Source organism: Cercospora kikuchii (genome assembly GCF_019650295.1).
Source record: "Cercospora kikuchii DNA, contig_00003, whole genome shotgun sequence".
Classification (NCBI taxonomy): Eukaryota; Fungi; Ascomycota; class Dothideomycetes; order Mycosphaerellales; family Mycosphaerellaceae; genus Cercospora; species Cercospora kikuchii.
This window is the reverse complement of record NW_025408584.1, coordinates 2702690-2728115: the sequence shown is the minus strand read 5'-3', so window position 1 is coordinate 2728115 and position 25426 is coordinate 2702690. Positions and strand designations below refer to the sequence as shown.

Below are 25426 nucleotides of genomic sequence, written 5' to 3'. Positions count from 1 at the left end.
TGCAATCTGATACTCCTCAGGTCTCGAGGTCAGGCGGGGCGCAAGCATATAGACTTTGGTTTCCTGCCGTCGTACAAAAAGTCAGCCAGCGGGACCGAGCACCGAGAGGCGTCGGCTGTCCACCGCGCACATCCCTCGCGAATCCAACAACTCTCAATCCATCTTCTCTCAAGCACTACGCACAAATATGACCTTCCTCTGTGAGTTGGAGTCCAGCTGACAGACCCGGAGGTACGCGTCCTCACAGTAGCGTCTGCACACCGCCTCGAAAACTACAGACAGTGTCGATCTCCCTAGCTTCGCATCCGTCTTCCCCGGACAGACTGCGACGAGAAAGATCGTCAGGAACATAGATCAGCTGGGAGTCTGCCGTCAACTTTTGGCTTTCTTGCTACATTGTATTGTATAGCGCGAAGCGCGAATGCTGGCCCAGTACATGCGGAGACGGACTACTAGCCCGGCCAGATCGATGATCTCCAACATTTGCGCTGCGAACGGGTGATTGGCGATAATCACTCGTTGGTAAGCATCTGTGTCTATCAGCTGGCATATTTGCACGTGTACATCAACCATGAGCTGTGGGACAGCAACCACACTGAGAGCATGCGATTACAGCTACCTCTGCCTGTACATGTAGTAGCTGACCCGTGGTTCAAAGTCCTACTCCTCCAACCAGAACCTCTCCCACGCCTTCACCCACTTATCATTCCTCAATTCCTCCAACCACACCCTAAACTCAATAGGCTCCTCCCCATCAATATTCATAACACCATTCGTAATCCCATGCCAACCTTCAACAGGCCCCTCAACATACGCATGATCGCGCCCGCAAAAATAAGTCCCCTTCACAGGACACGTCGACGGGTCCTCATTGTACTTTTGCCGTTTCTCGAAACACTCTCCGCACAAGGTGATAATTCTGCAGACCACGCAGACGTACATCGGACTTTCTTTCCAGTACTTCCATGCCGCGTGCGGATTACAGTCGCCGTCACATTCGACCCAGCCGCTTTTCAAGTCTCCCGCGTCATCAGGTGGGATCGAGCTTGCATCACTTGCGGCATTGCTGGCGGTGTCTTCGGCCTTAGTGTCGTCGTCATCGTCGTCAGCAACAGATCCTGCTGTGCTATCGTCCTCATCAGCGCCAGCTTCTGTCTCGTCGTTTGCATCATCATTCCCTGCTTCATCAGGGCCAGTTTTCTTCTCGTCTTTATCCTTCGCTTCGGTAGGAGGATCCAGTTCCGAAAACTGGGCAGAGACCAAAATCTCAGCCTCTCGTTCCAGACCGTCGAGCTGCGAGACAATTTTCGCCATGTTGATCAAATTGAGCCAGTCATTCCAGCCAATGTCATCCACTAGTGCCTCGTAACAAGCATCAAAAGCACTTTGCAGTGTTGTCTGAAATTCCTCCGCCGTAGCCATTTTCCTCGCCATCTTGGATACAATGACGGTGTGATGGTTGAGATCGGATTTCGACACTGCGACCGATGTTGCCAATGGCTTGCTTGTGAGGCTTTTGATCTCGTTGAAAAGTTGTGCTTTCACTGTACGATCGGAGCTCATGCGGTATTGCTCCCAGATAATATCGGCCATAAGCAGGATTGCCTCTCCGAGAGAAGTGGAAGGGTCTTCCTCGGTGAACTTCAGCTGATAGCCATCTGACATCGTGTCAAGATTCTCATGCAAGAGGGCTTTGGCACCCTCAGCGTCCCCGTTGATGAACCATTTACCTCGCGCCAGTTCACAGCGTATTGGAGCTGCAGCTTCGACGGTGTTGAGGAGTTCGATAACTTCTTCGTATATCTTTATCGCTGCATCCATCTTACCGCTTCTCCCGGCAGCCAGGAAGAACTCGGTGTGCCCACTGCCGTCGTACCTCTGTAATTCGTAATAGGTAAATGGTTAGCGCAAATACTACAGGTTTCCTCGTCTCCGATACAGCATTCGGAAACACTTACCCAGGTCATGATGGTCAACTTTTCCGTAGTCTTCCAGCTTCCGACTCGGTCAATCAAAGTCGCGTCAGCCTGTTGTTCCAAGTAGAGGTAGAACTCATCATATAGGTCCTCTCCAGACATGGGCTCTTGCGGATCAGCCTGTCTCGCTAATTCGTACGATTTCGCAACTTCCTCGAGCTTGCCCTGGTCCTTTTGGATATTTGCCAGCGTAGTGTAAGCACGACGTAGCAGGTGTTGGGGGGTATCAGGCTCCTTGAGGACGATGTCAACTGCGTTCAAAGCTTCATCGAGCTCCTCTAGTATGATATCAGCATTCGCCAGAACAAGTTGGGCTTCGAGGCGTCTCGGATCATGTTGAAGAAGCTCAATCGCTTGGAGAGCATAGCCTCGAGCTTCACTTTCAGCAAAGCACCGGTTGTTCACCAGAAATGAAGCAAGTGCCAAGTAAGCATGACCATCCTTCGGTGTATCTTCGAATGCGTTAAAAATGCTGATGATTTCGGTCTCATCGTACTCTTGATCTTCTTCGTCGTCGTCCTCGTACGTGGCTTCGCTATCGGCGTCTTTCTCGACCAAGAGATTCTTGAACGTGGTCTAGGGAATTTCTGTCAGTAGTTGAATGGACACTTAAACGGCGTTCGACCTCTGCGCGCAAGCCAGAGATACCCCTGCCTGAGAATCGCCACTTACCAGCGCAATACACTGCCTCGCGTATGTGTACGACCGCTTGAGTGCCGAGTCTGTCTCTGCGCGAAGCCAATTTGTGATGTGTGCTTTGGCTAGTGGAACGAAGGCTGTGCTCGTATCTGCAGAGATGTTCTGATAGAAGGTCAACGCACTTGCGCTCAACTTTGACTCGTGTTTTATCCCAAGCTTGCCGTAGTCTTTGAGGGTACCCGTCCAGTAGTCGTCCGGGAATGACCAGAGCTGCTCGTCATAGTCGACATCCAACTCTTCGAAGACAGCAGCAACATTGTTGTGATTGGTCATGATCGCGACCATCGACTCTAGCACTGCAAGTTTCTCTTCTTCCGGGAGATGACTTTGCGTGTTCGTCCAACTAAGATGATAGGCCCACTCAGATGCTGCGTACTTTTTCAGTCCCTTCTCGACACTCGGATGCATGCCACAGAGTATCTGTGAACACAGCACGAATATCTCCCGGTGCGCCTGGTCCGCGTAGGTACGTAAACCAATTTCATCCCGTTTGGCTGTTTCGAAGAAGCTGCGGGTCGAACGATCGTGGAAGCGCAGAGGGTGATCGCCGTCACTGACACTGGACTCATCAGCTGTCTGATCTGAATTGAGTACCTCCAATGTCGGCTGCTCCACGAAAATCCCGGCGGCACTGCGTTCTTCAGCTGGCGCAAGCCGTAAAAAGCGCGACAGTGAATTGCCTTGGAGCTCTCTCTCCAGATCGAATGCATCTAGTCCGTGCATCTTTAACAACCCAAGGCATTCCTGGAGTGTCAGTGCTCGATCCGAGAACGCGAGCCATTTGAACAAGAGCCTGAGAGCCGGCAGATCGGTCGCAGAGGTGTGATGGAACATGTCATCGAGGATCTTTTTGTAGAGCGCAGGCCAATTTTCAGGCAACGAATTCAGCTGCTTGAGCACTAATGGCTCTCGTCCAACAGCATTGAAGTGTCTGAGGATATGCTCACAGAACAAGAAGTCGTATGGGGGTCTGCCGTCTGTCCTTTCCACAAGAGCACTGACGATGCTTTGCTTCGCAAACTTGGAGAACCGTTTAAGGCGGTCGTCGTCATTCAAGTGTTGCCAGATAAGTAGTTGTAAATCCGCCACTTGTTTCTGCGAAGAGACGTGCAAATAATGTGCATTCGCAGCCTGCAGACGTTCGTCTATTTGTTTATCGGGACGAGTGGTGCATATTAGAGAAATGTTGCTGTTGGACATGGCTTTCGCTGCTTCAAAGAATTCAAGAAGCTTCTCCTTCTCGCGGAACATGAGCTCATCTAGGCCATCCCAGATGATGCATAGCTTCGCAGACGAGCCAGCCGGGAACAGAGGAACCACCAGGTGCTTCCAGACATCCTGCCATCTTGATATGTCAATAGCAAGGTCCTCCCGCCGGATCTCAGCATTGAGCATTTCGCAAAGGACGGCGTTCTGTTCCGCCGCTTGAATGGCGATCCAATTAACACCATTGCAGAACGTGGCCAAGTCGACAGAGTTCTGCTCGCGGAAGAAGAAGCTTGCCACACACGTGTCCCCAGAAACATGCTTGGTCAGATGATCGAAGACCGAAGCTGCTATATGGCTTTTACCATGACCTGCTGCGCCCTCAATCGCAAGAATCGACATTCCCTCCTGGGGGCTGGTTGATGGTGCAATGAACGAGGTCCATGCCTTCTCCTCGAATATCCACTGACAGGTATCTGGTAGAAATCGCTCCTTAATGCCTTGGTACAGAACTACCGGATCGACGGTATCTTCGAAGAAGGTACGGACCCGGTTTGAGGTTGCTGGTTTGGTCGCCGCTTTCGATGTTCTCGGCAGCCCGACATCGCGATTTCGCTGATCGAACATGGCGAGGAGCTTCTGAATGTTCTTCAGATCGTTTTTGACATCTTCCTGATGTTCAAGCACGCTCTCGAGCATCTTCGTTTGATTCTCGATCATCTCGGTTTGTAAATCCTGGTTCTGCTGCAGCTCGACTGTCATGCGGTTGTTCTCTTCCGTATTACCGAGAATGGCGTACTCTGTCGCGGCTTGCAAGCGATTGAGACTTGTGTCCATTGCCTTTCGCGCGCCACCCAAATCGCTGTCTTCTCCTTTAATCATGTTAATCACCCACTTCTTCAATCTCCCAAGCTCAATGTATCTGTGGGAAAGAAGTCAGTCAGCCTGTAGCACCAGCGTCCATGAGCAACAAGTGGAAATACTTTGTCGCAAAACCGCACATCTTGAGGATGCTGGTGAAGACATCCATCAGACAGTTGCGGTATGCAGGATACGCCGGCAGGCGCGATTCTAAGATCGTAATCCTCTGCAAGAATGCATTCATGTCCTCGAAGAATGCATTGACGACCTGAAAGAAATCGCAAGATCAGCACGCACAGCTTCCAGGCTTGGTGTCGACTGCAAATGAAGGCTTCTCTGCCGGTAGAAGCCAAACATATGGCGGTCCGGTCGACATGGGCCATTCGACCTACATCATAATCTGCAGACACTTGTTTGCAAGCACTGAGCATATAAGTCAACGCTGTGCCTATCGCCGCTGCTGGCGGGAAAGCAGGAGTGGCCGCCGCAACCAACTGTTGAGCTCCGGTCTCGATGTAGCCGATATTCGCCATGAACAGGCTTCGAAGCTTGTCGACTTTCTTCTGGTTATGTCTGAACTTGTGAAAGGAATTCATCTCTTTCGTGCCGAACGCGATGATCTCGTTGACATTTGCGAACTTGGGCTGTAGATCTGTGCCAACAATGCCCTTGTATGCTCGCAGAGCATCGCTCCACAGATCGGCCACATCTCTATCAACAATTAGCCCATTCCGGAGAAAGATGCTGATCGCGTTCTGCGTGCCTGTTGTCCTTTTCGAGCTCGGCCTTGATCTTTTTCACACTTTCTGCGTCCTGAGTTGTCGTAGACATGTCTGCTGAGAGTTAAGGGCCAAAATCAAGTGGCATGCCGAAACATATCAACGAGCCAAGGAAAATGTTGGATCTGTCTGGTGCATATTGGGTATGTCGCGCTCAGCCTCAGCTGAAGCTCTTGCGTGCCTCTCCCGCAGCTCTGCTTGCGCCACAGACGCCTATCCATTGGAAATACCAGTTGTGATTGGGGCTTTGGGACGCAGATTGTCTAGCACTGCTAGCATGGCGCGTACCAACAGTCGGAGCTCCTCACTCAAGGCGCAAGTCGCAAGGCGTCCGGCCACGTGAACCCCGGTGCTGCTGCGGCCTAAGCAGAATCAAGGTCACCGCACAAGCCAAACGGAGCGGAGCTTGAGCTGTTGCAGAGGCCGTCGCGAAGCTGCAATGTCGATGTTGCAGCAGTCCCTCACATGGTCGCTGCCGAGACTTTGTGACCAGAATGGCACGACTTCTTCACGCGAGCCTTTTTCGTCGAGCCAAGCACTGACGCGCAAGGCCAGTCCGGCGCGTCTCCTATGCGTCCTGTGCACATATCACACTCATATCGTGATGCCTAACAGAACGTTCACAGATTATAGAAGACCGGTCGTGATCTTGTATGCCGAAGTACACCCGACAGTTTGCACCTGCTGACAGTGTCCAGGGGTTCCTTCATTCTCGCCTGTTTCGTACTTTACAATTACGCGCTTTTCCCGTGGACACCATCGGGAGCAACAGTCAATATGGGGAGCAAACCGCCCGCAGCCATTTTCAAGTTTGAAGCGGTGACGGATGTCTTCATGCAGTCTCAGCCCGGCACGGATCCCAGCGACTTTGACAATACAAAGCAGAACTTTGGCCTAATCCATCAAACGTACCCTACAGACCAGACAAGCGTGAGCGATGTGGACACGGACTGGCAACGGTTCATGCGCTATGTCCACTACCTCAAAGCTACAACCGGAGATCAAATAGACTACAAAGTACTCTACCTTGGACGGCATGGGGAAGGCTTTCACAATGTTGCCGAGGCATATTACGGCACCAAGGCTTGGGACGACTACTGGTCTAAGCTGGACGGCAATGGAACAATCAACTGGCTGGATGCTCACCTCACCGACGTTGGGAAGGAGCAAGCTCGTGCAGCTGGAGCATTTATGCAAGCTCAATTGGTCCAGCCGCGAATGATGCCAGCACCGGAAGGATACTATGTATCGCCGATGTATCGCTGCTTGCAGACTGCCACGCTCACATGGGGAGACTTGAAACTCCCACCGAGTAAGCCTTTCAAGCCTCTGATCAAAGAGCTTGTGCGCGAAGTGCTCGGCGAGCACACATGCGACAAACGAAGCACTCGTACTGCAATACACGAGGCATTCCCTGATTTCCCCATTGAAGAAGGCTTCGCCGAGCAAGATGAACTTTGGCGTGCGGACCATCGCGAGACGCACGAGGAACACGATGCCAGGACGCAGGCCTTGTTGGATGATCTGTTCACGAGCGACGACAAGACCGTTCTGTCGCTCACCAGCCACAGCGGTACTATTGCAAGCTTCCTGCGCGTTCTTGGCCACAGAGAGTTCAAGTTGCCTACTGGCGGCATGATACCGGTGCTGATCAAGGCAACGAGACTGGACTGAGAGCGTCATTGGCAATCAGCGCACAGTGAGACGCTGAGAGTAGCTCAGCAGAAGTCGGAGGACCAACCGGGCCAAGATGTTCGAGGTCTGGTGCAGAGCAAAGTTGCAGCCGCAGTCTGAGCAAGGAGGTCCTTCGAATGTGTAGTCATGGCCAATGGCTGTTGTCCATCGCTTGCGTCCTGCGACCAGACACGCTTGCGATACATATTTTCAATCGCAAGATATCTTCCTCTGTGGTGGCAACGCGGAGAGACATGCTCGTAGAAGTGGTATTGGCTGCTGGATGCGAACTGGGTGGTGAAGGTGGATGATCGAGCTCTGCATGTCCGAGTCGCGTTGCCACGAAATATCGACTGTTCACATCACATCACCCCCAGTCCAACATGCCGCGCTCGATTGGCGGAGGGAATATTTCGTGCGCGGCTGAGACAGCGACGTTCGTGCCTTCCCAGTTGCACGATGTGGATATGTTCGGCAGCGGCATCTGAGCTGCGACTGCCTGCCCAAGGGCGAGTCTGGAAAGCACCTGCTCGGCACCGCTCCGAGGCGTCAACACAATACACCTCGAAGCACACTCTCGACTGCGACACTCGTTGACTGCACTCTCCCACTCGCTGCACCCAACAAAATGCAACTCTCATACAGCATCGTGCTTCTTGCGGCAAGTTGTGCCGGTGCGACCTACGCGACGATTGGCAATGTCGGACCGGCAGCGTTTCTCTGGCCCCACGAACGCCCTTTCTTAGCGGACACGGAGACCATCTCTCCCTGTGGCTCTACACGTGGTGTTCAGACAAGGACCGAGTTTCCCATGAGTGCGTTGCTTCGAGGTAGCACGGAGATACCATGCTGACACAGAGCAGCAAATGGCCGACTCGCTCTTCTGGCCCGCAACAAGACACGCGCGGTCCATGTTGCAGTCTCGTGCTCTGACAGTCTGTAGCACTCATTTGTACTGAGTGCATTGCAATGCTGACATGTTCTGCAGACTCCGTCGCACAGGACAGCTTCGATATCTTCGATGGACCTCAACAGATCCAGCTCGGGATTGGCCACACGTGTATCTGGACACCGGACGCACCAGCCGGCGTGGCTGTTGGCGCAAATGCCACTTTCCAGGTGTTTTACGCCACCGGAGCAGCACACGACGTCCACTACGCTTGCGCAGATGTCACTTACGTCGACTCCGGCGCTTTCGACGAGCTCGTTCCTTGCTTCAACGCCACGAGGCCCAGCAGCTTGAATCCGCGTACCATTGCCTCGCCGACAGCGTTTCCTTATGATTCTCCACCCTGGGCGGAGAGCGACAGTCGGTATACTCTGCTGTCACCTGGTCAAATCACTGCTATCACCATCGGCTCAATCGTGTTCGCTGCCTTGATTGCTTCAGGCCTAATTCCACTCTGGCGGCGCTTCCGGAACAGACAAGTCGAGCCGAAAGAAATGCAAGAGTTGGAGAAGGCCACAAGTGAATCGTTCCCACACTAGGTCAACGAGATCGTGACCTCACTACGCCCTTGCTTGAAGTTGCGTGATTGCTGCATGCAAATCACCGCGAAGCATGGCTCACAGGAATGTCAGACGACGTGGTTTTTGTTCAAAGACTGAACCATGATGGCTTGCCACTCACCAGATATGTGTATGAACAGCATGGAAATATGGAATGTATTTAATCACTCTTCGTCATCGTTCCACCAGCCACGATCGCCTTCAATTTGTCCAATCCACTGCCGCTCCAATGTATCCCATCGAGCATCCACAGAGGTAACAACGAATGCAGCAGCCAGATCACAGTTCCCATATATCCATTCACAACACGGTCTGCGGGTTTATCTTTCAACAGCTCCTCTACCACTTTTCTGGCGACATGATGTCGATCATGTCCCGCCTCAGTGGCCGAACTCTCGAGCATCAACTTCTCCACATCCTCTCGAATGAGCGAATACCAACTCGTGTCCGCGACAGTCCCTCCACTCACATTCTTGGCAAACTCCGTCTTCACAGCACCCGAAACCAAAGCCACAACTTTGACCCCAAACGGATCGAACTCCAACCTCATAATATCCGTCAAACTGAGCAATGCAGCTTTCGAACTCGAGTAAATTGCCATATAAGGTCTACTGAAACCAGAAAGCCCGGCTACGCTGGCTTGATTCACAATCGTTCCTTTGGCTGCGCGGAGCAGAGGGAAGAATGTTTGAGTCACGGATAAAGCTCCCCAGACGTTTACGTCGTATTGTTTCTTGGCGAGGGAGATGTCTACGTCTAGTAAGGGAGAGTAGTAGCCGTAGCCGGCGTTATTGATGAGGAAGTGGAGGTGGCCGTTTGTGAGGTCTTTGACGAGTTTGTAGGCTTCCGAGAGGGATTTGGAGGAGGTCACGTCGAGGTGCATTCGAATTAGGAAGCCTGAGGTGGTGCCGATGGGGGGACTAATGTGTTCGATGGTTTTGGTTTCGAGAGATGTGGCGATTACGTTTATGCCAACGTTCAGAAAGGCTGTGGCTTCTGCATCGCCGAGGCCTCCGGGGCTGCAGCCTGTTATGAGAGCCCATTTTGATGATGGAGATCTTGGAGGTGTGGTCATGTTTTGAGGGTTGTGCGGTTCAAGCTCGAAGTCGAGGATGCGGTGAAGTGCTACCTGGTGTTGATTGTAGCTGCAAGCCCCACTTTACGCGCATGCAAGGAGCTCAGATTCTGGCAGATCTAATGGCGATACATAGCCGCTCGACATTGACATGGGGAAACGGGATCATTGTTTGAAATTGGTCAAACCTATTCTCACCAAACATTCAGTCAGGCCATTTTCATACATGAAGAAGAGTAATTAACTGTATATGCATGATCGTTGCGCTCATCTAGACATCAATCGCACGGTGTCTTTCATGCGTTGCAGAAGTATGAGTGAATATAAGCAACGCCTCTGCAGACGGTCTGCCATCTGCTTTTCCGTCCTTTGTAGATATTTTTGCAGAGTCTGAGGTTTTCCGGTTCGGTCGGTGGAATCGATAGTAGGTAAGTGTGGTCTAAACACGCTAACTAATCGCAAGAAGACATTGTGCGAGAAGATATGGAGCAGGGAGTGGCGTGCAAAATGCCCGCTGTTCTGCCGATGCTTCACTTGGCCATTACTCCAGAGACACAAATATACTCGTGATCTCGAAGTGGACGAGAGTCTCTTCTTTCTCTTTCTGCCGAGAACATGTTCCAAGGCCCGACTGTTTTGCTACTGTTCCCCCGTTTGTAGATGCCATTCAACGAGTGGAGCATGGATGCCGACACCCCAGCCGTGTTCGTTGGGTGCCCAGAGCCGGCAAGGCATCGACCCGGCACCGGCTTGAGAAACGGTCATGGTCTCCAAAATATCTTGGTCATTATACCTGGAGAGTCAAGGAGGATAGTGGTGTAAGGTAGTCCACGTGAATCAGTACCTTCTCTGCATCGGGCCATCGCCTTCCAACTCAGCCGTATGACCGCCCTGCATGCGGTCATGACTGTGCAGTCCGGCCTGAGCATCCAGTTCGGAGACCTTCCTCGTGTCGCCTTCGACTTCGGCCCACACCTTGGGTTTCTTCTCCTCCGCACTCGTCTCGTAGATCTCGCCCGTACTGTCGATCTGGTGAAACACTTCCCTCCCTCCCGCGGACATCTCGCTGTGCTCCTGTCGATCTCCGTGCGTACCTAGTTGGTTCTTCTTCGCGCGTCTTCGTCTCCACAATGCGAAGCCCACGATTGCCATGACCAATAATACGCCCAGGGAAACACCAACGCCGACTCCAGCTTTCGCTCCAGCCGACATACCACTGCTTTGCTCTTCCGCAGCTACTGGTTGCAGCGTTGATGAAGGAATGATACTCCCATTCCCGCTCGTCATCATCGGCGCCTGGATATCAGTCGCAATATTCCAGCTTCCGGTCTCAGTCGGATGTCGCTCCAACCGACTCAAATCCGAACTTTGCCAGGCAATAAATATGGGCGTGTCGAAAGCATAACCCGCAGTCGTCGTCACGCTCGACCCATCAGCTCCCACACCACTCAAAACAACTCTCGTAGACTCCGGATAAGAACCACAGTCGTAATATGCCGTGGAAGCATGCATATACCATGGACAGCATGTTGCGAAAGTTTCGGTGAAGCCAATCCCATCGGACCACATAGACGCTATACTGTAAGCCGAAGGACAAATCCCTGGAGAAAACTGGACCCAGCCATCTGATAATGTCGCCTCTGGTGGAAAGCATTCTGTGCTGTAGCCGCGATGGATAGTGAGAGTTGAGCCATCGCTGCCTTTGTCTGTGAGATCTGTGAAAGAGCCAGTCTTGCCGGAAAGTGTGTATGTCCGCTGGAGACAGGAGAGTGGTGGTGTGAAGACTGTTGTGAGAGCCGCCGTGGTTTTTGAGGACGAGGGCGGTACAGTAGATGTCATGTTGAATAAGAATAGTAGCAGATAACACAACTGCTCAGTCCCGTCCGAGTCCAGAAGAGAGATTGAATCCTTCTCAAGGAGGAAAAGACAGATGCAGTAGGAGGAGGTACTTTAATCAAGCCACGACTCTCCACGGCACTACAAGACGAAAATAGTTCTTCAACCGACAGAAACGCGCGTGCGAGAAGCGAGCAAGCAAGCGACTTTTAAAACAAAACCCCAACAGCCAAGGCGCGGAGCTTCACATGTGATGGGCAATGATCAGTAGTCAAATATGACCGCTCTTGCATTTGCGATGAGCTCCCTCTCGACCGTTGGGCTTGGCCACATGGTTTGGAATCCTGAGGGGTGAGTGCTTTTGCAGGTCGTGCGCTGGTGCGTGTCGTTTAAGGATAGCCAGAAGCGCCAAGAAGTGATATATCCTTGCAAGTGCAGCTCGCTTGGAGGTCTGAAGGATTCGAAGCATGTGGCCGCGAGATAGCGCCGGGCATGGGGTGAAATCCAGCTTGGAAGGTTAAAAATGAATTGCAGGGCGAAGGGATGCATCGTGGAGAAGGTGGCGGTTTTTGGCTCGTTGTAATGAGTTCGCGGAGATGTGTGTAAGCTATCGTGTGGTGGAAGGTCTTTTCTTATGCTGACTTACATAGAGCGCCACTTGTTTCGCAGTTGGTCAAGTGGCTACGAGAATCATCCGAAGTCTGTTGGTAAATGGAGCTCGTGCATGCTAGCATGGCGCGAAGGAATGCGAGTGCCTGCACAAGGTGGCTTAGGTCGGATGACTAGTCTTTGATTTCTCTGGAGTTGGCTCTATTTTTCTATGTGCATCATCCAAAGTGATGCTGATCCGGGGTATCACAAACAATAAACCCAAACGCCCTGTTTCACGCTCGCTAAAAACAACATCATATCATCTTGTGTCGACGCCAGCACAAACCGTCATAAATGCAAAGCGCTGATCTAAGAAACTGCAGCTTCTGGGAGATCTAGCTTCGGCAGTTGGTCGTCCATTTTCATTCCCATTGTCATGCCATCTCTTGGGGACGGCATGCTCTTGTTGGAAATCACACTCAGCTTCCTCGTCATCGCCCTAATGGCCTGCGGGCTGCCCACTGGACCTGCCGGTGAAAGTGTTTCGTCCTCGACGGGGATACGCAGCCAGCGACGGATGTCTCCATCTTTGCTGAGGATTTCTTTGTCGTCCTCGCCAGCCACTTCGATGCCATTCTCGCGAAGGGTCTGCTGGAAAGCGCGGAAATTGAGCTCCATGATTCGTTCGGGTTCCTCGGCTTTGGTCACACGCTTCGCAATCCACGGAAAGAGCAGGCCGAAATCTGACTGATTAAAGTGTTGACTTTGTTTAATGTAGAACAGATGCGGCCCTGCTGTTCGGGTCGGCGATGCAGAGTCTGGACTAGAGGTATTCTGTGGTTGCGAAGTCCTCGACCTCGCTTGAGATAGGCCACTAGCCTTACTCCGTTGTCGATGCAAGGAGCGCAGAGGAGTGTTCCCTGATGCGTAGCCAGAATCTCGTCCTGGGGATTGATCTCGTGCCAGGCGCGCCCAGTCGGGAAGGAGCTGTCCAGGTGCGCGGGAAAGTCGAGGTGCTGTCGACGGACGACGAGATAAGGAAGGAGCGCCTACAATATGCTTATTGATGCTGAGATTGTCGTCCCAGTTAAAAAATGCCTCGGAAAGAATGGAAACCACATTTGAGCCGGCCGGGCCGCCGATCGCGTAGGATGGCAATGGTTTGTCCCACAGATAGGCTTGATCGGGAGACTTGAATGGCAATCCCCACATGTCCATAAGTATCATCGGGCTCTCGGGCATGATCTGGTGTGCAATCGCTGCGTCGGCATTGGGCACAAGCAGAGGTTTCCCAGCGTCCGCTGGTCTGTCTTTGGCATAGAAGATGCTCTTCAGTAGCTGCACGGTTGTGCATGCGCCGTATGAGTGTCCCGAAAACGTAACTTTTCCAGCCCGGTGAATGTCCAGCATGTCGTTGAACATGTACAGTACTTCTACTCGCTCTTTCCGTTTTGTGCTCGCATTGATGTCCAAGTTCTCCAGTCTTTGGCCAGCGTCAATCTTTGTCAGTGCTTCATATGCCATACTGATTTCCCACAATCGAATACGCAACTGCTTGTCTCTCGCCTTATAGACTTCAGGGCTGGGCTCATGGCTGATTTTCACAGGGTCTACTATCCGCGCTTTCGTGGAACTTGTCTCCCGAACATACTGGATTGGACTGCTACCATCCCGGTGGTCCAGTGCAATCACGATCATGCCATTGCTCGCCATGTCTCCACACACGTAGCTATACGCATTCCTGCTGCCTGCCAGTCCGTGGCTGAAGACTGCCACTGGCCAGCGTCCATTACGCGTGGGCGCGTCAAGCAGTTTGGCGTTTCGATGCGCTGGAAGGCTGATCCAGTACAGCTGCTGTGGCATCCACGATATCAGGCTGGCGACCTTTGGGTTTTTCACGCCCAAGAAATTGGCAAACGCGCGCATCGTCGGTCGCTGCGGATTGGGGATCCATCGGACGGGGCGCGTGGCTTCCGATGGTTCGGGTTTGTGGCAAGGGTAGAAGATGCGAAAGGAAATGGTTTCAGCGGCATTTTCGGGCGTTTCGCAGGGCGATGGGAGGTCGGCGGCTGGTATCTCAACGTCGACGGTGCCGACTTCGTAGGGTCCGTGGTATGAAGGGAATGAGACAATGGGGTTCCAGCCCGAGAGCCACGAGGCCATCTTGGCTGCCTCGCTGCGTAGTGATGGTGGAATGTGGGAGGCTCGCCGTGCGCGGTGCTCGTCGACAAGGGGCGTTTGGTAAGACGTTCAGGCGTTGCTATCGCTGCGGTCAGGTCGAGAAGGCGTGGTAGGCAGAAGAGTAGTGAATGTGGTCGCCAATGCTTTTCGCTGCAGTGACGGATGCAGAAAAAGCAGCAGGAGAAGAGCAAAGAGAGCGTGGGCGAATGGACCGAGCAGACGGATTTAGGAACGAGTAGGTGGTCGTGTGTGTCGCCGACTACTGCACGCTATTGCGTCAATGCGCTTTCACGTGGCAATCTCGCCGCGTCTTTTTCATCCGTCTTTTCCATCTCATTCTGCTTTCTTTCATGCCTGCGACGACATGTGCACGTTGTGCGACTCGCGGCGTCTGGATGGAGGATGGGCGTGATGATGGTGTGACAAGATTGATCTTACTCTGCCAGCACAGACGAGACGGCGAAGTTGGACTGTCGCACCGTTTCCGGTTTGCCCGCACCGCCTCGTCATCCGCGGCCAAGATCGAGACGCTGAAGATTCCGCCACGCCGACGTGAGCCTGCTCTTCACCTCTGCACCTCAGCGACACGTCTGCCATCGTTGGCTGTCAGCAGTGCGCTGTCTCTCAGCATCGGGAGCTGTTCAGCACTGGGAGCTGTCGCCAGCATTCTCCGTCCCCAATGTAGCAACAGCACTCTTTGGGCGCTGCGCAGACTTGGCTGCCAGGCAGATTCATCCCAGTCCAAACCTCCGCACGGCGGACACTGACTCCGGCGAGCCAGGACAGGCCTCGTCTGCCCTCTCGTATCCTTCTTCTCGAACATGACCGCCATCGGGAGACAGCCTATTGGCACGCGGCGCTGACTCGTTGCGGAGAGCAGGGCAGCACTGAGCTCTCGCAACACCAACCAGCATTCCGGCCCGTGAGCACACTTTGCAGCCCTGCACGCCGAACGCACCATGCCGTGCATGCTACGTGCATGTCCGTCTGTTCGGCTCGTGAGCGACGCACGCTTTGCAGTGACGACAGCCTCGCCATGCACTGAAACGGCGCCACCGATGGAACGCGCGCTGAAACGGTCCACGTCGCTGCCCATCGATCGCCGCCAACATTTCATCTTCGGTGCCGTGTCGAAACACGAAATCGGCATATTGGTTGCTCCTGCTCTGCCACCTCCCTGGTCGTCGGAAACAAGTGTCGCAAACTCTCCAGGTGCCGATCGACGATCATGCGACGTTTTGACGCTGGCATAACTGCCCTACCGAACCGCACGCCTATGTAACTGTCAGTGGTACCTGGTCCGGGGAGCTTCTTTCTGGAACTGCTCGATCAAAATCTCTTCGTTGCTTCTCACATCCGTCTATCCTTGCTATACTCTCATCAGCTTTCCACTCCTGTCTCGAGACATTGCCCATCCTTTGACCGCTTCATGGCATACTCATCATCGTCGATTACCTGTCTCTTTGCGCATTATTTGAACAGCTGAGACCGGTCTTTGGTCTCGACAGCGGCCTCTCAATGCAGTCGCGTCGCACACCTTCCATAGAACCTCCAAACCACTCCGCCCTTCCAGCAATGTCCGGCCACGACATGTCGCTCAATGTGCGCGTCTCCCTCCTCACCGCGCAAATTCTCGAGTATTGGACATCATGCCAATTGAAGCTGGCGAAGTCGAAATCGAAAAAGGCCTCGGTGCCACTCGCATACGTACCCCAAGTCTCCGGAGACGTGCAGACAGAACCGCGCAGGTTATCAAAGTCCACCGTGAGTGTGATGTGGCTTCGGATCAGTGAGACGGCGGTTTGACGAAGATTTAGTCGCCGAAGCGTCGCAAGTCCTCCCTACAATCAATACAGTCAAGCCTGCAAGACAAGGCTGCAGCAACATGTTTAGTGCAAAACTTCAGCGTCCTGTCCCAAAGGTGTGCAATTCCCTACGCATCGACTTCCCAGGCATGCCCGAGGTCACAGCAGCGGCCGAGCCCAAAGGCATCGACTATATCGCTTGCCACAACCAACCCAGCATCGCCCATCCGCTCCATCGTGTCGTTCGACTGGACCTAGAGAATGGTGCTGACTGGCGACTAGTCACGACGCCCCTCAATGGATACCTGATGAGACGCCAGAATGGGCAAAGCATGGAGAAGACTCCCCGAGGTGTTCTTTCGACTCTCATCACAGCGTGACGAGCCAAGTCGATTTCGCGATCGAAAAGCCCAAGGATTATATCAACCTGAGCGATTTGATGAGCCACACAACGACACTCGTGAGTTCGAGCTCATGTCGGCATGTGGGCAGTCCTGGCTCGTCAAGCTCGAGAGGGTCGAGCGTTTCCACGCCGTCGAGGGCGTCCAGCTTTTGAAATAGCTCAGAAAGAATTATGACGCAAGTCTGAAATCGTTAGCTACTGAGGAAGCGAGTGCCCCAGACAGGAGCACCCACTCATGTCAGCTAAGGTCGACAATAGGGTCACTGGAATTCGACAGGGTGAGGCGATTGTGCTCTTCTGGCGTTACTGAGGTGTGATCGCACTTATCGTCACACAGTCTCACTGGTAGCTTCCAGACGCCTTGTTTAATGGTAGATACGAGCAAATTTTATATCCGTTTGATGCTCTGCTTCAGCATATGATGTCTTCAGATTGGCGAAGGGGAAGATGTGGATATTGAGAGCTTTGCTGCAAGCTTAGCTCCACTGCTTTGCTCCAACATGATATCGAACGGGAAACTGCAGGCACAGCATCGGCATGTGGACAGCAATGCACTGACCTTTTGCGATCCCGGCAATGTGGCTCGCTTCGTGGAGGCAAATGGCGGCGATTGGCATCTTGGCGAGCCAAATACTACCCGACGTCTCCTTGTGCTTCTTGAATCTACAACCAAATCTTGGCATCGTCTTCTATGTCTTCTTCACCATCTTCCATCGTCTCCAGTCGCGAGAGACTGTAAATCAGCATCTCATGCGGAGCGAAGCGCTGACTGTGCCTTCTCCAGACACTCCGCAAGTGGGGTCTGGAACGGCTTCGGCGGAGAATCGGCCAAATATCCTGCCCACACGATGCCATATGGGGCCGACTGGAGGAATGGTAAGACAAGATCGAGGACGATGTCGTTCATCGCAAGTCGCGACTCTGAATGATCAGAGGTCCAAGTCATCAACAGGATAGCAAGACAAGGACGGATCACTTGAAGAACGCGCTCTGCCGTAGCCTGCAGCAACGACCAAAATGTACCACCCAAACTCATGGACTGCAGCTCGCAGTAGTGAAGAACGACCGTAAACACGGATATAGTCCGGGCTATAGCGCAACGACTAATCAGTCTCTCGACGTCACAGATGGACAACAACTTGGGAATTTCGCCCACTAGCGCGACGACATCTCACCCAGCAGATCCACACTCACGCGACTGTCCTCCCGGTGGTCTTACGCACGATGCAACACAGTGACGGGAATCGTGACTGGGGCTCTTCGGATGGTAGCCACGGGTGGTGATAGAACTTCGGTCGGTCGTCAAAAGTGGTCGGACGTGATCGAGTACATAGTGGGCAGGCGCGCCGCCTGTCAGAGGTAGGTCTGTCGTCTCACGCTCTTTCCTTCACACGGTCGTCCGAGGAAAATGCCTTCCATCAAGGCTGCCTTCCTGGCCGCTGCCACTTCTGTAGCAGCTTACGACTACTCACAGCTAGCTGCTAGCAAAGACAACTATGGAGCACCAGTAAGCTTCTGCAGAGAACTTACCTAGAGCTTCGCGGTTTTACTGACTTGAAATTCCTCAGTACCCAGATACCACCTATCCGGGATACGAAAGCCAGGCTCCCGCTGTGCTGAGCGGCAGTTCGAGCTTCCAAGCTTCTCCTCCAAAGTATCCTTCACCATGGATGGATGCCAGCTACGGCGACTGGGCTGGAGCATACAAGAGGGCACACGATTTCGTGAGCCAGCTTACATTGGCTGAGAAGGTCAACTTGACCACTGGTACAGGTTGGCAGCTCGAGGCATGTGTTGGCAATACGGGTGGCATTCCAAGACTTGGTTTCCGTGGCCTCTGTCTGCAGGATTCCCCGACCGGTATTCGCATGACAGACTTCAACTCTGTTTTCCCGGCAGGTGTCAACGTTGGTGCCACATGGGATCGCAAACTTGCCTATGCCCGTGGCAAAGCGATGGGCGAGGAGCATCACGGAAAGGGCATTGATGTTCAGCTCGGAGTAAGCATAAGAAAAAGCTTGGCAGAGATTGGGATAAAACTAACATTTCCTCTACAGCCCGTTGCCGGACCTCTTGGTCGTACCCCAGAGGGTGGCAGAAACTGGGAAGGCTTCAGTCCTGATCCGGTCCTTACTGGCCAATTATTCGCCGAGTCCATCAAGGGTATCCAGAGCGCTGGTGTCATTGCAACTGCCAAGCACTATATCATGAACGAGCAAGATCACTTCCGCTTGGTCCCGGACTCCAAGAATTTTGGCTTCAACATCTCTGAGCCTTACTCTGCGAACTTGGATGATGAGACTCTGCACGAGCTTTACCTCTGGCCTTTCGCTGATGGTGTCAAGGCTGGTGTTGGATCAGTCATGTGCGCGGTAAGCGACCTCCATCTGCCCAGTATTCGACCTTTACTGATTGATTTCCCACAGTATAATCAAGTGAATGACAGTCAAAGTTGCCAGAACAGCTATGTGCTTAACTACCTGTTAAAATCGGAGGTAATTTGACCATGAATATCCCCATATCTCGAAATGCACAAACACTGATTGCTTGACCATCAGCTCGGATTCCAGGGTTTTGTTATGAGCGACTGGCTGGGCACTCACTCTGGTGTTTCCAGTGCATTGGCAGGTCTCGACATGACTATGCCGGGCGAGGCGACAGGTTACAACCAGCTCGACTCTTTCTACGGCACTAACCTCACAGTGGCCGTCCTCAATGGCACCGTTCCAGCATGGAGAATCGACGACATGGCCATGCGCATTATGGCAGCCTTCTTCTACGTGGACGGCCAGGTAGAGCGTGAGCCAGAGAACTTCCAGTCCTGGACGACAGATACCTATGGCCCACTTCACTTCTACACGGGCGAAGGTGGCATCCAGCAGATCAACCAGCATGTCAACGTCCAAGGCGATCACGGCAAGTTGATCCGCCAGTGGGGCGCTGAGAGCACTGTACTTCTCAAGAACGTCAACAACACGCTTCCACTGTCCGGCAAGGAGCCACTAACTGCTGTCTTCGGTGAAGATGCTGGTCCAAACCTTTCCGGACCCAACTCATGTTCCGACCGTGGGTGTGACAATGGTACTCTCGCAATGGCTTGGGGCTCTGGAACTGCGGAGTTCCCATACCTTGTTACTCCAGACACAGCAATCCAGAACGAAGTCTTGGCCAATGGCGGTGCATATGAATCCAACCTGGACAACTGGAACCTTGAGCCAATTGGCAAGCTCGCGCGCCGTGCCAACGTCTCCATCGTCTTCGCGAACTCAAACAGTGGCGAGTGGTATCTCGAAGTTGATGGCAACCTTGGTGACCGCAACAACCTGACGTTCTGGCAAGGCGCGGACGAGGCTATCGAGCGTGTTGCAGGCAACTGCAGCAACACAATCCTCGTTGTCCACTCTGTCGGCCCAGTCTTGCTGGAGAAGTACAAGAACCATGAGAACATCACTGCTATCCTATGGGCCGGCGTTCCGGGTCAAGAGAGTGGCAATGCCATCGCTGACGTGCTTTATGGACGTGTCAATCCAGGCGCGAAGCTACCTTTCACTATTGGCAAGGACCGCAAAGATTATGGCGCGGATATTCTGTACTCCGAGACAAACGACTCAGTTCCGCAGGTCAATTTTCAAGAGGGACAGTTCATCGATTACAGGGCTTTCGACAACCACAACACGACTCCTTCGTATGAGTTTGGGTTCGGCCTGTCATTCACGACTTTCAACTACAGCAACCTCGAGATTTCGAAGGTGGAAGCCCCAGCTTACCAGCCTTTCTCCGGCAAGACTAAGCCCGCTCCAACAATTGGCAACTTCTCCACCAAGGCCGAAGACTACGTGTTTCCGGCCAACTTCAGCCGTGTCCGTGGATTTCACTACCCATGGTTGAATTCGACCAACTTCACACTCGCAACTGGTGACCCACACTATGGCCTCAACATCTCCCTTCCCGCGCACTCGCAAGACGGCTCTGCTCAGGTGATTCCCAAGGCTGGAGGTGCTCCAGGTGGAAACCCTCGTCTCTATGACGTTCTCTACAACATCACGGCCACCATTACGAACACGGGCAAAGTCGCTGGTTACGAGGTTCCACAGCTGTACATCAGCCGTGGTGGACCTTATGATCCAGTGCGCGAGCTCAGAGGTTTCGAAAAACTCTGGATCGAGCCTGGAGAGAGCAAAATTTTTGCTGTGGGCCTCACGAGAAGGGACATCAGCAGCTGGAGCACCGTGGAACAGGATTGGTTCGTGAGAAACAGCACCAAGAAGGTTTGGGTTGGCAGCTCTAGCAGACAGTTGCCATTGACTGCTACACTGCCTCAGTAAGCGTCAAGTGGGAAAACAGAAACAGGGTGGAGAAAGCCAGCGATCTTTCGTCATGAATCGTTATATGAAATTTGAGAAATCATCATGAAACTTATGTACAGCTAGATGGTAAAAGTAACATCATCATGAACTACGCATTCACACCAGTCGCCTGCGACCCAGCAGCCTGCAGGATATACTCGGCAGCCTTCTCCGCAATACCGAAAGCCGGCATCTGTGTGTGACCGCTGTGCACGTACGGCATAATACTGCAGTCCACGACGCGCAAGTTCTTGGTTCCGTAGACAATCAGATGCTGATCCACGACGGCGGTAGGATCCTCTCTCTTGCCAATCTTGCATGTTCCAACAGGGTGATATGAAGTCGAAGCATACTTTTGCACATGTGGTTGCCAGTCCTCGTTCGTCTTATTCTTGTGGTGGTTCGTGCCCGGTGGCCAAGAACCTTTGACGACTTTCTTGGTACCTGCACCTTCCATGACGACTTCGTTGGCCCATCGTACACCCTCAGACATCATGATCAGGTCGCGCTTATCGGAGAGGTAGCGTGGGTCGACGTATGGTGGCTCGAAAGGATCGGTTGTCTTGATTTTGACTTCGCCGCGAGATTGTTGGCCACAGAGGAAACAGCACATTGCCATGGCGTATTGGCCTTCCTTGGGCTTGTCGGTGTATTCTGGTGGACCGCCGTAGCAAATCGTGTTGAAGAATTCGAGGTTGGGTTGGGTTTTGGTGAGGCCCATTGGGTCACGACCTTCTTCGCGGGGGAGGGCGGCCCATTCGGGGTTCTCTTTGTCGAGACGTTCGCTGAGGCGGGTGAAGCCGAAGGCGCCAAAGGGGAAGGTTGCGAGCCAGCCGGTCTTGTCTTTTAACCATTCCTTGTGGCCGTTTTCGTAGGCTTCGGGGTCGTGGTTTACGCGGGCGTCGTCGGTAAGATCAGGTCCGTCCACTTCGTAGTAAGTGAAGATCAATTGGTGGTCTTGGAGGTTTTGGCCTACGGCGGGGATGTCTTTGAGGACTGGGATGTTGAGGTCTTGAAGGGTTTGCTTTGGACCAAGGCCGGATCGCATGAGGATTGCTGGGCTGCAGTAGGTGCCACCGCAGACGATGACTTCTTTGCCTGCTGCAACTGTCACCTTGTTGCCGTTGTCGTCGACGTACTCGACTGCTTTCGCAACCAGCTCGCCGTCTGAGCCAGGCTCAAGGATGACTTTGTCGACGGTTGCATTGCATTTAATTGTGACGTTCGGTCGCTCCTTGTCCTTGGTAATGTAGTCTGCTGCCGTCGTTCGCCAGCCCTGGTATGTTGTTCTCATTGCATGTCCACAGCCGTGAGATGCAACACCAGAAGAGAACATGTCAGGAATATATGGTAGTCCCTTGTCCTTGAAGGATTCAAACAGTGCATCGGCGATCGGAATTGGTGGGAGCGCAGGCTCAATGTGTAGAGGTCCGTCGTAACCATGAGCATCTTCGTCGTGGGCTATATGTAAACAATGTTAGCAGAGTCATAGCTGATAGCTTGCACATCTTTCACTTACGGAACCACTTCTTTGGATGAAATGTTTCAGCCTAGCTGGATAGTCAGTATATTGTTTGCATTGGTTCTCGTCGCTAGACTGACCTTCTTCATGGCCCTGAACATTTCGTCTCCACTCCATTCTGGAAAGCCCCAGTCGTCGTAATCTTGCTTCACACCACGCACGCAGATTGTTCCATTGGAGCCACTGCTACCTCCAAGGAATCTGCCGCGAGGCAGCCGGCATTCTCTGTCTTGGAGTCCAGGTTGTGGTGGTGACACAATATTCCAGTCTGTTGGTCCATAGTGATTCTTCGTCCATCTGTGAATGAAGTCAGCGCAGGTCAATAGTCATGGCACGTCGCGACACTCACGCTCCAGGCATGTGCACATTGTCCAGGTCCTTATTGTCTGATCCTGCCTCGAGAATGAGAATTTTCAGATTTGATTGCTCGGACAGTCTTCCAGCCACAACAGGACCGCACGTTCCACCTCCACAGATGATGTAGTCGTATGTCTCTGACATCTTGATAACCAGTAAATTGATTCAGAAAAGTTCAATAAAACAGAATGGAAAATATTCTCCTTCTCTTCTGCAAACACAACCCCGCGACCCATCCACCTATATTCATATATGCAGAAATGCATTGTACGTACCAGGTCTAGAGCCTCCAAGCTGCAAGCGGGGGTGTGCATAGCTCTCATGCAGGAGCCCTAGCAATCGTGCCCATGGGGGCGGGAACGCGGAGCGAGGGTCTTCGGTTGCCGTTCCGAACTTCCAGAAATGGTCAACTAGGACCTCATTTCGCTATACCATAGTCGAAACCAATGGCTTAAACAGCCGGTCCAGCCACGCTTGGACTCGGTTCCTGAGAGTCCAAACTGCAGCTACAGACTCGCTTACAGGAGACGAGCAACGAGCATTTTGGCGGGTCACAGCTGCCACTCACCCGACGAATGTGGCAATTCTACCGCGAGAGGCAGCTGGTTTCTTATTCTTAAAGCCACGTACTCAGCATGCGCCCTGACGAGGATCCATATGCCCGGAGCAGGGGAGGAGCGAGCTGGTTGCAATCTCCACAGCTATTCTGGCGAGTAGAATGTGGTACGAGACACCCAGCTTGTTTCTTGTTTTGCATGTCTGGCTCTCGATTAGGTCAGAGTTCGATTCCAGGACTGCGGGGTGCATATCCTGCGATCGGCATCCAAGCATGATACAGGAACGCGGGGCGAGTTCCTGGTACACCTTTGCGCTGTACATGTAGCTCTGGAGATTTTTCTTTTGCAGATCAGAGATGGCGTCACACATCGGCGGACCGGCAGGCGCAGATCGAATGCCTCTTGACTGACACCGAGCAGATGATGGCCGTATACTGAACGCGTCTTGTGGTCAAATTAGCAAACTGTGAGAGCAGAAACATACTAGACGATGGTGACAATGTAAGAGCCTTGAAGGCCAGAGAGAGGTGAGGTTGGTTTCGCCATGTCTTGGCGTCGACGGCAGAACGTCGTTGGTGGTGCAACTGCGCAACCAGCGCATTCTCTATCTGTATCCATCACAAACGCGCCAACGCTGCGCGATCACCACCCTTCGCCGGCAGCTGGAGTCGCTTCTGTGACTCGGGCACAAATTCGACACGCGCTCGAACGGCCTCAACGTCCTCGACGCAAATCTTCTTCGTCTTTGCAGCCGGATTGTATCCAAGTCGCTCTCGCCCGTCTCGCACGTGTTCCACCTCCTCCCACTTAACTGCAGCGCGTCCATCGGATCGACTTATTATCAGCACGCTTGTTACTCCTTCGCGTCCCGACGTGTACAGCAAGCAGTTGTGTGCGTCCACCGGAAGATCATCCGCCCAGCCTCGGAACTGCCAAACTAGCATTCATCAGTGGATGCGAATGTCGGTATGGGTAACATAAGACTCACCGAGGGTGACGAGCGCCGCCAGACCCGTTGCGCTACCTTCAGACCTCAGCGATCGGGATAGCTCTGAGGTGGCAGCATCGAAGCCGGAAAGTGCTCGAGGATTGCTCTCACGCAAGTCATGCGGTAGGTGCAGCAGCTGGATATCTGTAGGTCTTAATTGGGCCTGTCGTAGTGCGCTACCGACAGCTATTCTCGCCGTTCGGGAGGGATCCGAGGAACCCAGTGATCGCAAGTGGATTGGACTTGCCAATGCAGAGCCACAGATTCGAATGGAGGAGTCCTTGAGGTACGCATGCGATGTCAGGAAGAGCTCCGAGACAAGGACGACTCCCACGACGAGTGCCTGTTCGATCGTAAGCCATCCTGTCGTGGTCGGCTACTCTCTTCACGAGCTTACCTGGGCTGAGCTTGCACTCTTAGATGTGTTCTGACAAGGCTTAGTTCCTTTCACGGGCGTATCTTGTGAACTACTTACAGTGTCGAGACCAAGAATCAGAGTACAGTCGGATTGTCCAGATCTCACGGATTGCGTCGCTGCGAACAGAGCCGAGCCGTTGTTCACCTCGGATACTGGAGCTCCCTCCAGTCCAAACGTGTCGAGAGATTTTGGTGATATTCGAAGCTCATCTTCAAACGACACGATGCTCTGGTTCACATCGGTATACGTGACGCCGGCATCCAGCATTGCTCTCGTTGCGGCTGCAATCACTGCGTCGCGTAGATCTCCATCCTCACTGCCTGCTACAGCCACTCCGGCTATGTGGACTTTCGGATTCCCCATGATTGCATTGACATTAGAAACGAAAGCGCTTGAAAGTCTCTCTATCAAGTGCCTTGACTTTACGCGAGCACTGCAGCGCTTTGACGCCCTGGCCGCGAGACGGAACAAGCTTCGTGAGCGTGGCGGGCGTGCGGGGTCGAGATCGGGAACACTTCACTCGCGGGTGATCCCAGAACCCAGATCCCCAGCCATTGACGTGTCGTCGGCTATCTGTGCGGTATGCGGAAAGGTCGAGGCACAGATCGCAAGCACCACAATCGTTTACAGTAGGCATGTCGTA

The 25426-nt window shown here is 53.0% G+C and overlaps 9 protein-coding genes across 10 annotated transcripts; 3 read left to right on the top strand and 6 right to left on the bottom strand.

The window, feature by feature from the left end:
• Window positions 1-660: 660 nt before the first annotated feature.
• Window positions 661-5573, bottom strand: CKM354_000543900 (uncharacterized protein; the record flags this gene model as incomplete). The annotated part of the gene is made up of 6 exons (XM_044800713.1): window positions 661-1878; window positions 1959-2552; window positions 2649-4803; window positions 4865-5010; window positions 5135-5453; window positions 5506-5573. 6 exons carry the CDS (start codon window positions 5571-5573, stop codon window positions 661-663), a joined length of 4500 nt encoding a protein of 1499 aa, XP_044656648.1.
• A 552-nt stretch (window positions 5574-6125) lies between these two features.
• CKM354_000543800 (uncharacterized protein) lies at window positions 6126-7195 on the top strand (the record flags this gene model as incomplete). The annotated part of the gene is made up of 2 exons (XM_044800712.1): window positions 6126-6172; window positions 6220-7195. The coding sequence occupies 2 exons, from the start codon at window positions 6126-6128 to the stop codon at window positions 7193-7195; spliced, it is 1023 nt and encodes a 340-aa protein (XP_044656647.1).
• Window positions 7196-7823: 628 nt separating this feature from the next.
• CKM354_000543700 (uncharacterized protein) lies at window positions 7824-8683 on the top strand (the record flags this gene model as incomplete). Its single annotated transcript, XM_044800711.1, has 3 exons — window positions 7824-8010; window positions 8059-8130; window positions 8184-8683. The coding sequence occupies 3 exons, from the start codon at window positions 7824-7826 to the stop codon at window positions 8681-8683; spliced, it is 759 nt and encodes a 252-aa protein (XP_044656646.1).
• A 181-nt stretch (window positions 8684-8864) lies between these two features.
• On the bottom strand, window positions 8865-9779 carry CKM354_000543600 (uncharacterized protein; the record flags this gene model as incomplete). Its single annotated transcript, XM_044800710.1, has 1 exon — window positions 8865-9779. The coding sequence occupies one exon, from the start codon at window positions 9777-9779 to the stop codon at window positions 8865-8867; it is 915 nt and encodes a 304-aa protein (XP_044656645.1).
• An 837-nt stretch (window positions 9780-10616) lies between these two features.
• Window positions 10617-11618, bottom strand: CKM354_000543500 (uncharacterized protein; the record flags this gene model as incomplete). The annotated part of the gene is made up of 1 exon (XM_044800709.1): window positions 10617-11618. One exon carries the CDS (start codon window positions 11616-11618, stop codon window positions 10617-10619), a length of 1002 nt encoding a protein of 333 aa, XP_044656644.1.
• Window positions 11619-12575: 957 nt separating this feature from the next.
• Window positions 12576-14369, bottom strand: CKM354_000543400 (uncharacterized protein; the record flags this gene model as incomplete). The annotated part of the gene is made up of 1 exon (XM_044800708.1): window positions 12576-14369. One exon carries the CDS (start codon window positions 14367-14369, stop codon window positions 12576-12578), a length of 1794 nt encoding a protein of 597 aa, XP_044656643.1.
• A 3634-nt stretch (window positions 14370-18003) lies between these two features.
• Window positions 18004-20920, top strand: CKM354_000543300 (uncharacterized protein; the record flags this gene model as incomplete). The annotated part of the gene is made up of 5 exons (XM_044800707.1): window positions 18004-18102; window positions 18164-18595; window positions 18653-18967; window positions 19022-19090; window positions 19154-20920. 5 exons carry the CDS (start codon window positions 18004-18006, stop codon window positions 20918-20920), a joined length of 2682 nt encoding a protein of 893 aa, XP_044656642.1.
• Window positions 20921-21050: 130 nt separating this feature from the next.
• Window positions 21051-22964, bottom strand: CKM354_000543200 (uncharacterized protein; the record flags this gene model as incomplete). Its single annotated transcript, XM_044800706.1, has 4 exons — window positions 21051-22402; window positions 22461-22491; window positions 22544-22760; window positions 22813-22964. The coding sequence occupies 4 exons, from the start codon at window positions 22962-22964 to the stop codon at window positions 21051-21053; spliced, it is 1752 nt and encodes a 583-aa protein (XP_044656641.1).
• A 1030-nt stretch (window positions 22965-23994) lies between these two features.
• Window positions 23995-25146, bottom strand: CKM354_000543100 (uncharacterized protein; the record flags this gene model as incomplete). Of its 2 annotated transcripts, XM_044800704.1 has the most annotated exons (4): window positions 23995-24314; window positions 24366-24708; window positions 24763-24792; window positions 24841-25146. In XM_044800704.1, 4 exons carry the CDS (start codon window positions 25144-25146, stop codon window positions 23995-23997), a joined length of 999 nt encoding a protein of 332 aa, XP_044656639.1. The 2 variants fall into 2 exon arrangements, with proteins under 2 accessions (XP_044656639.1, XP_044656640.1); XM_044800705.1 differs by having other exon boundaries at window positions 24763-25146.
• Window positions 25147-25426: the final 280 nt, after the last annotated feature.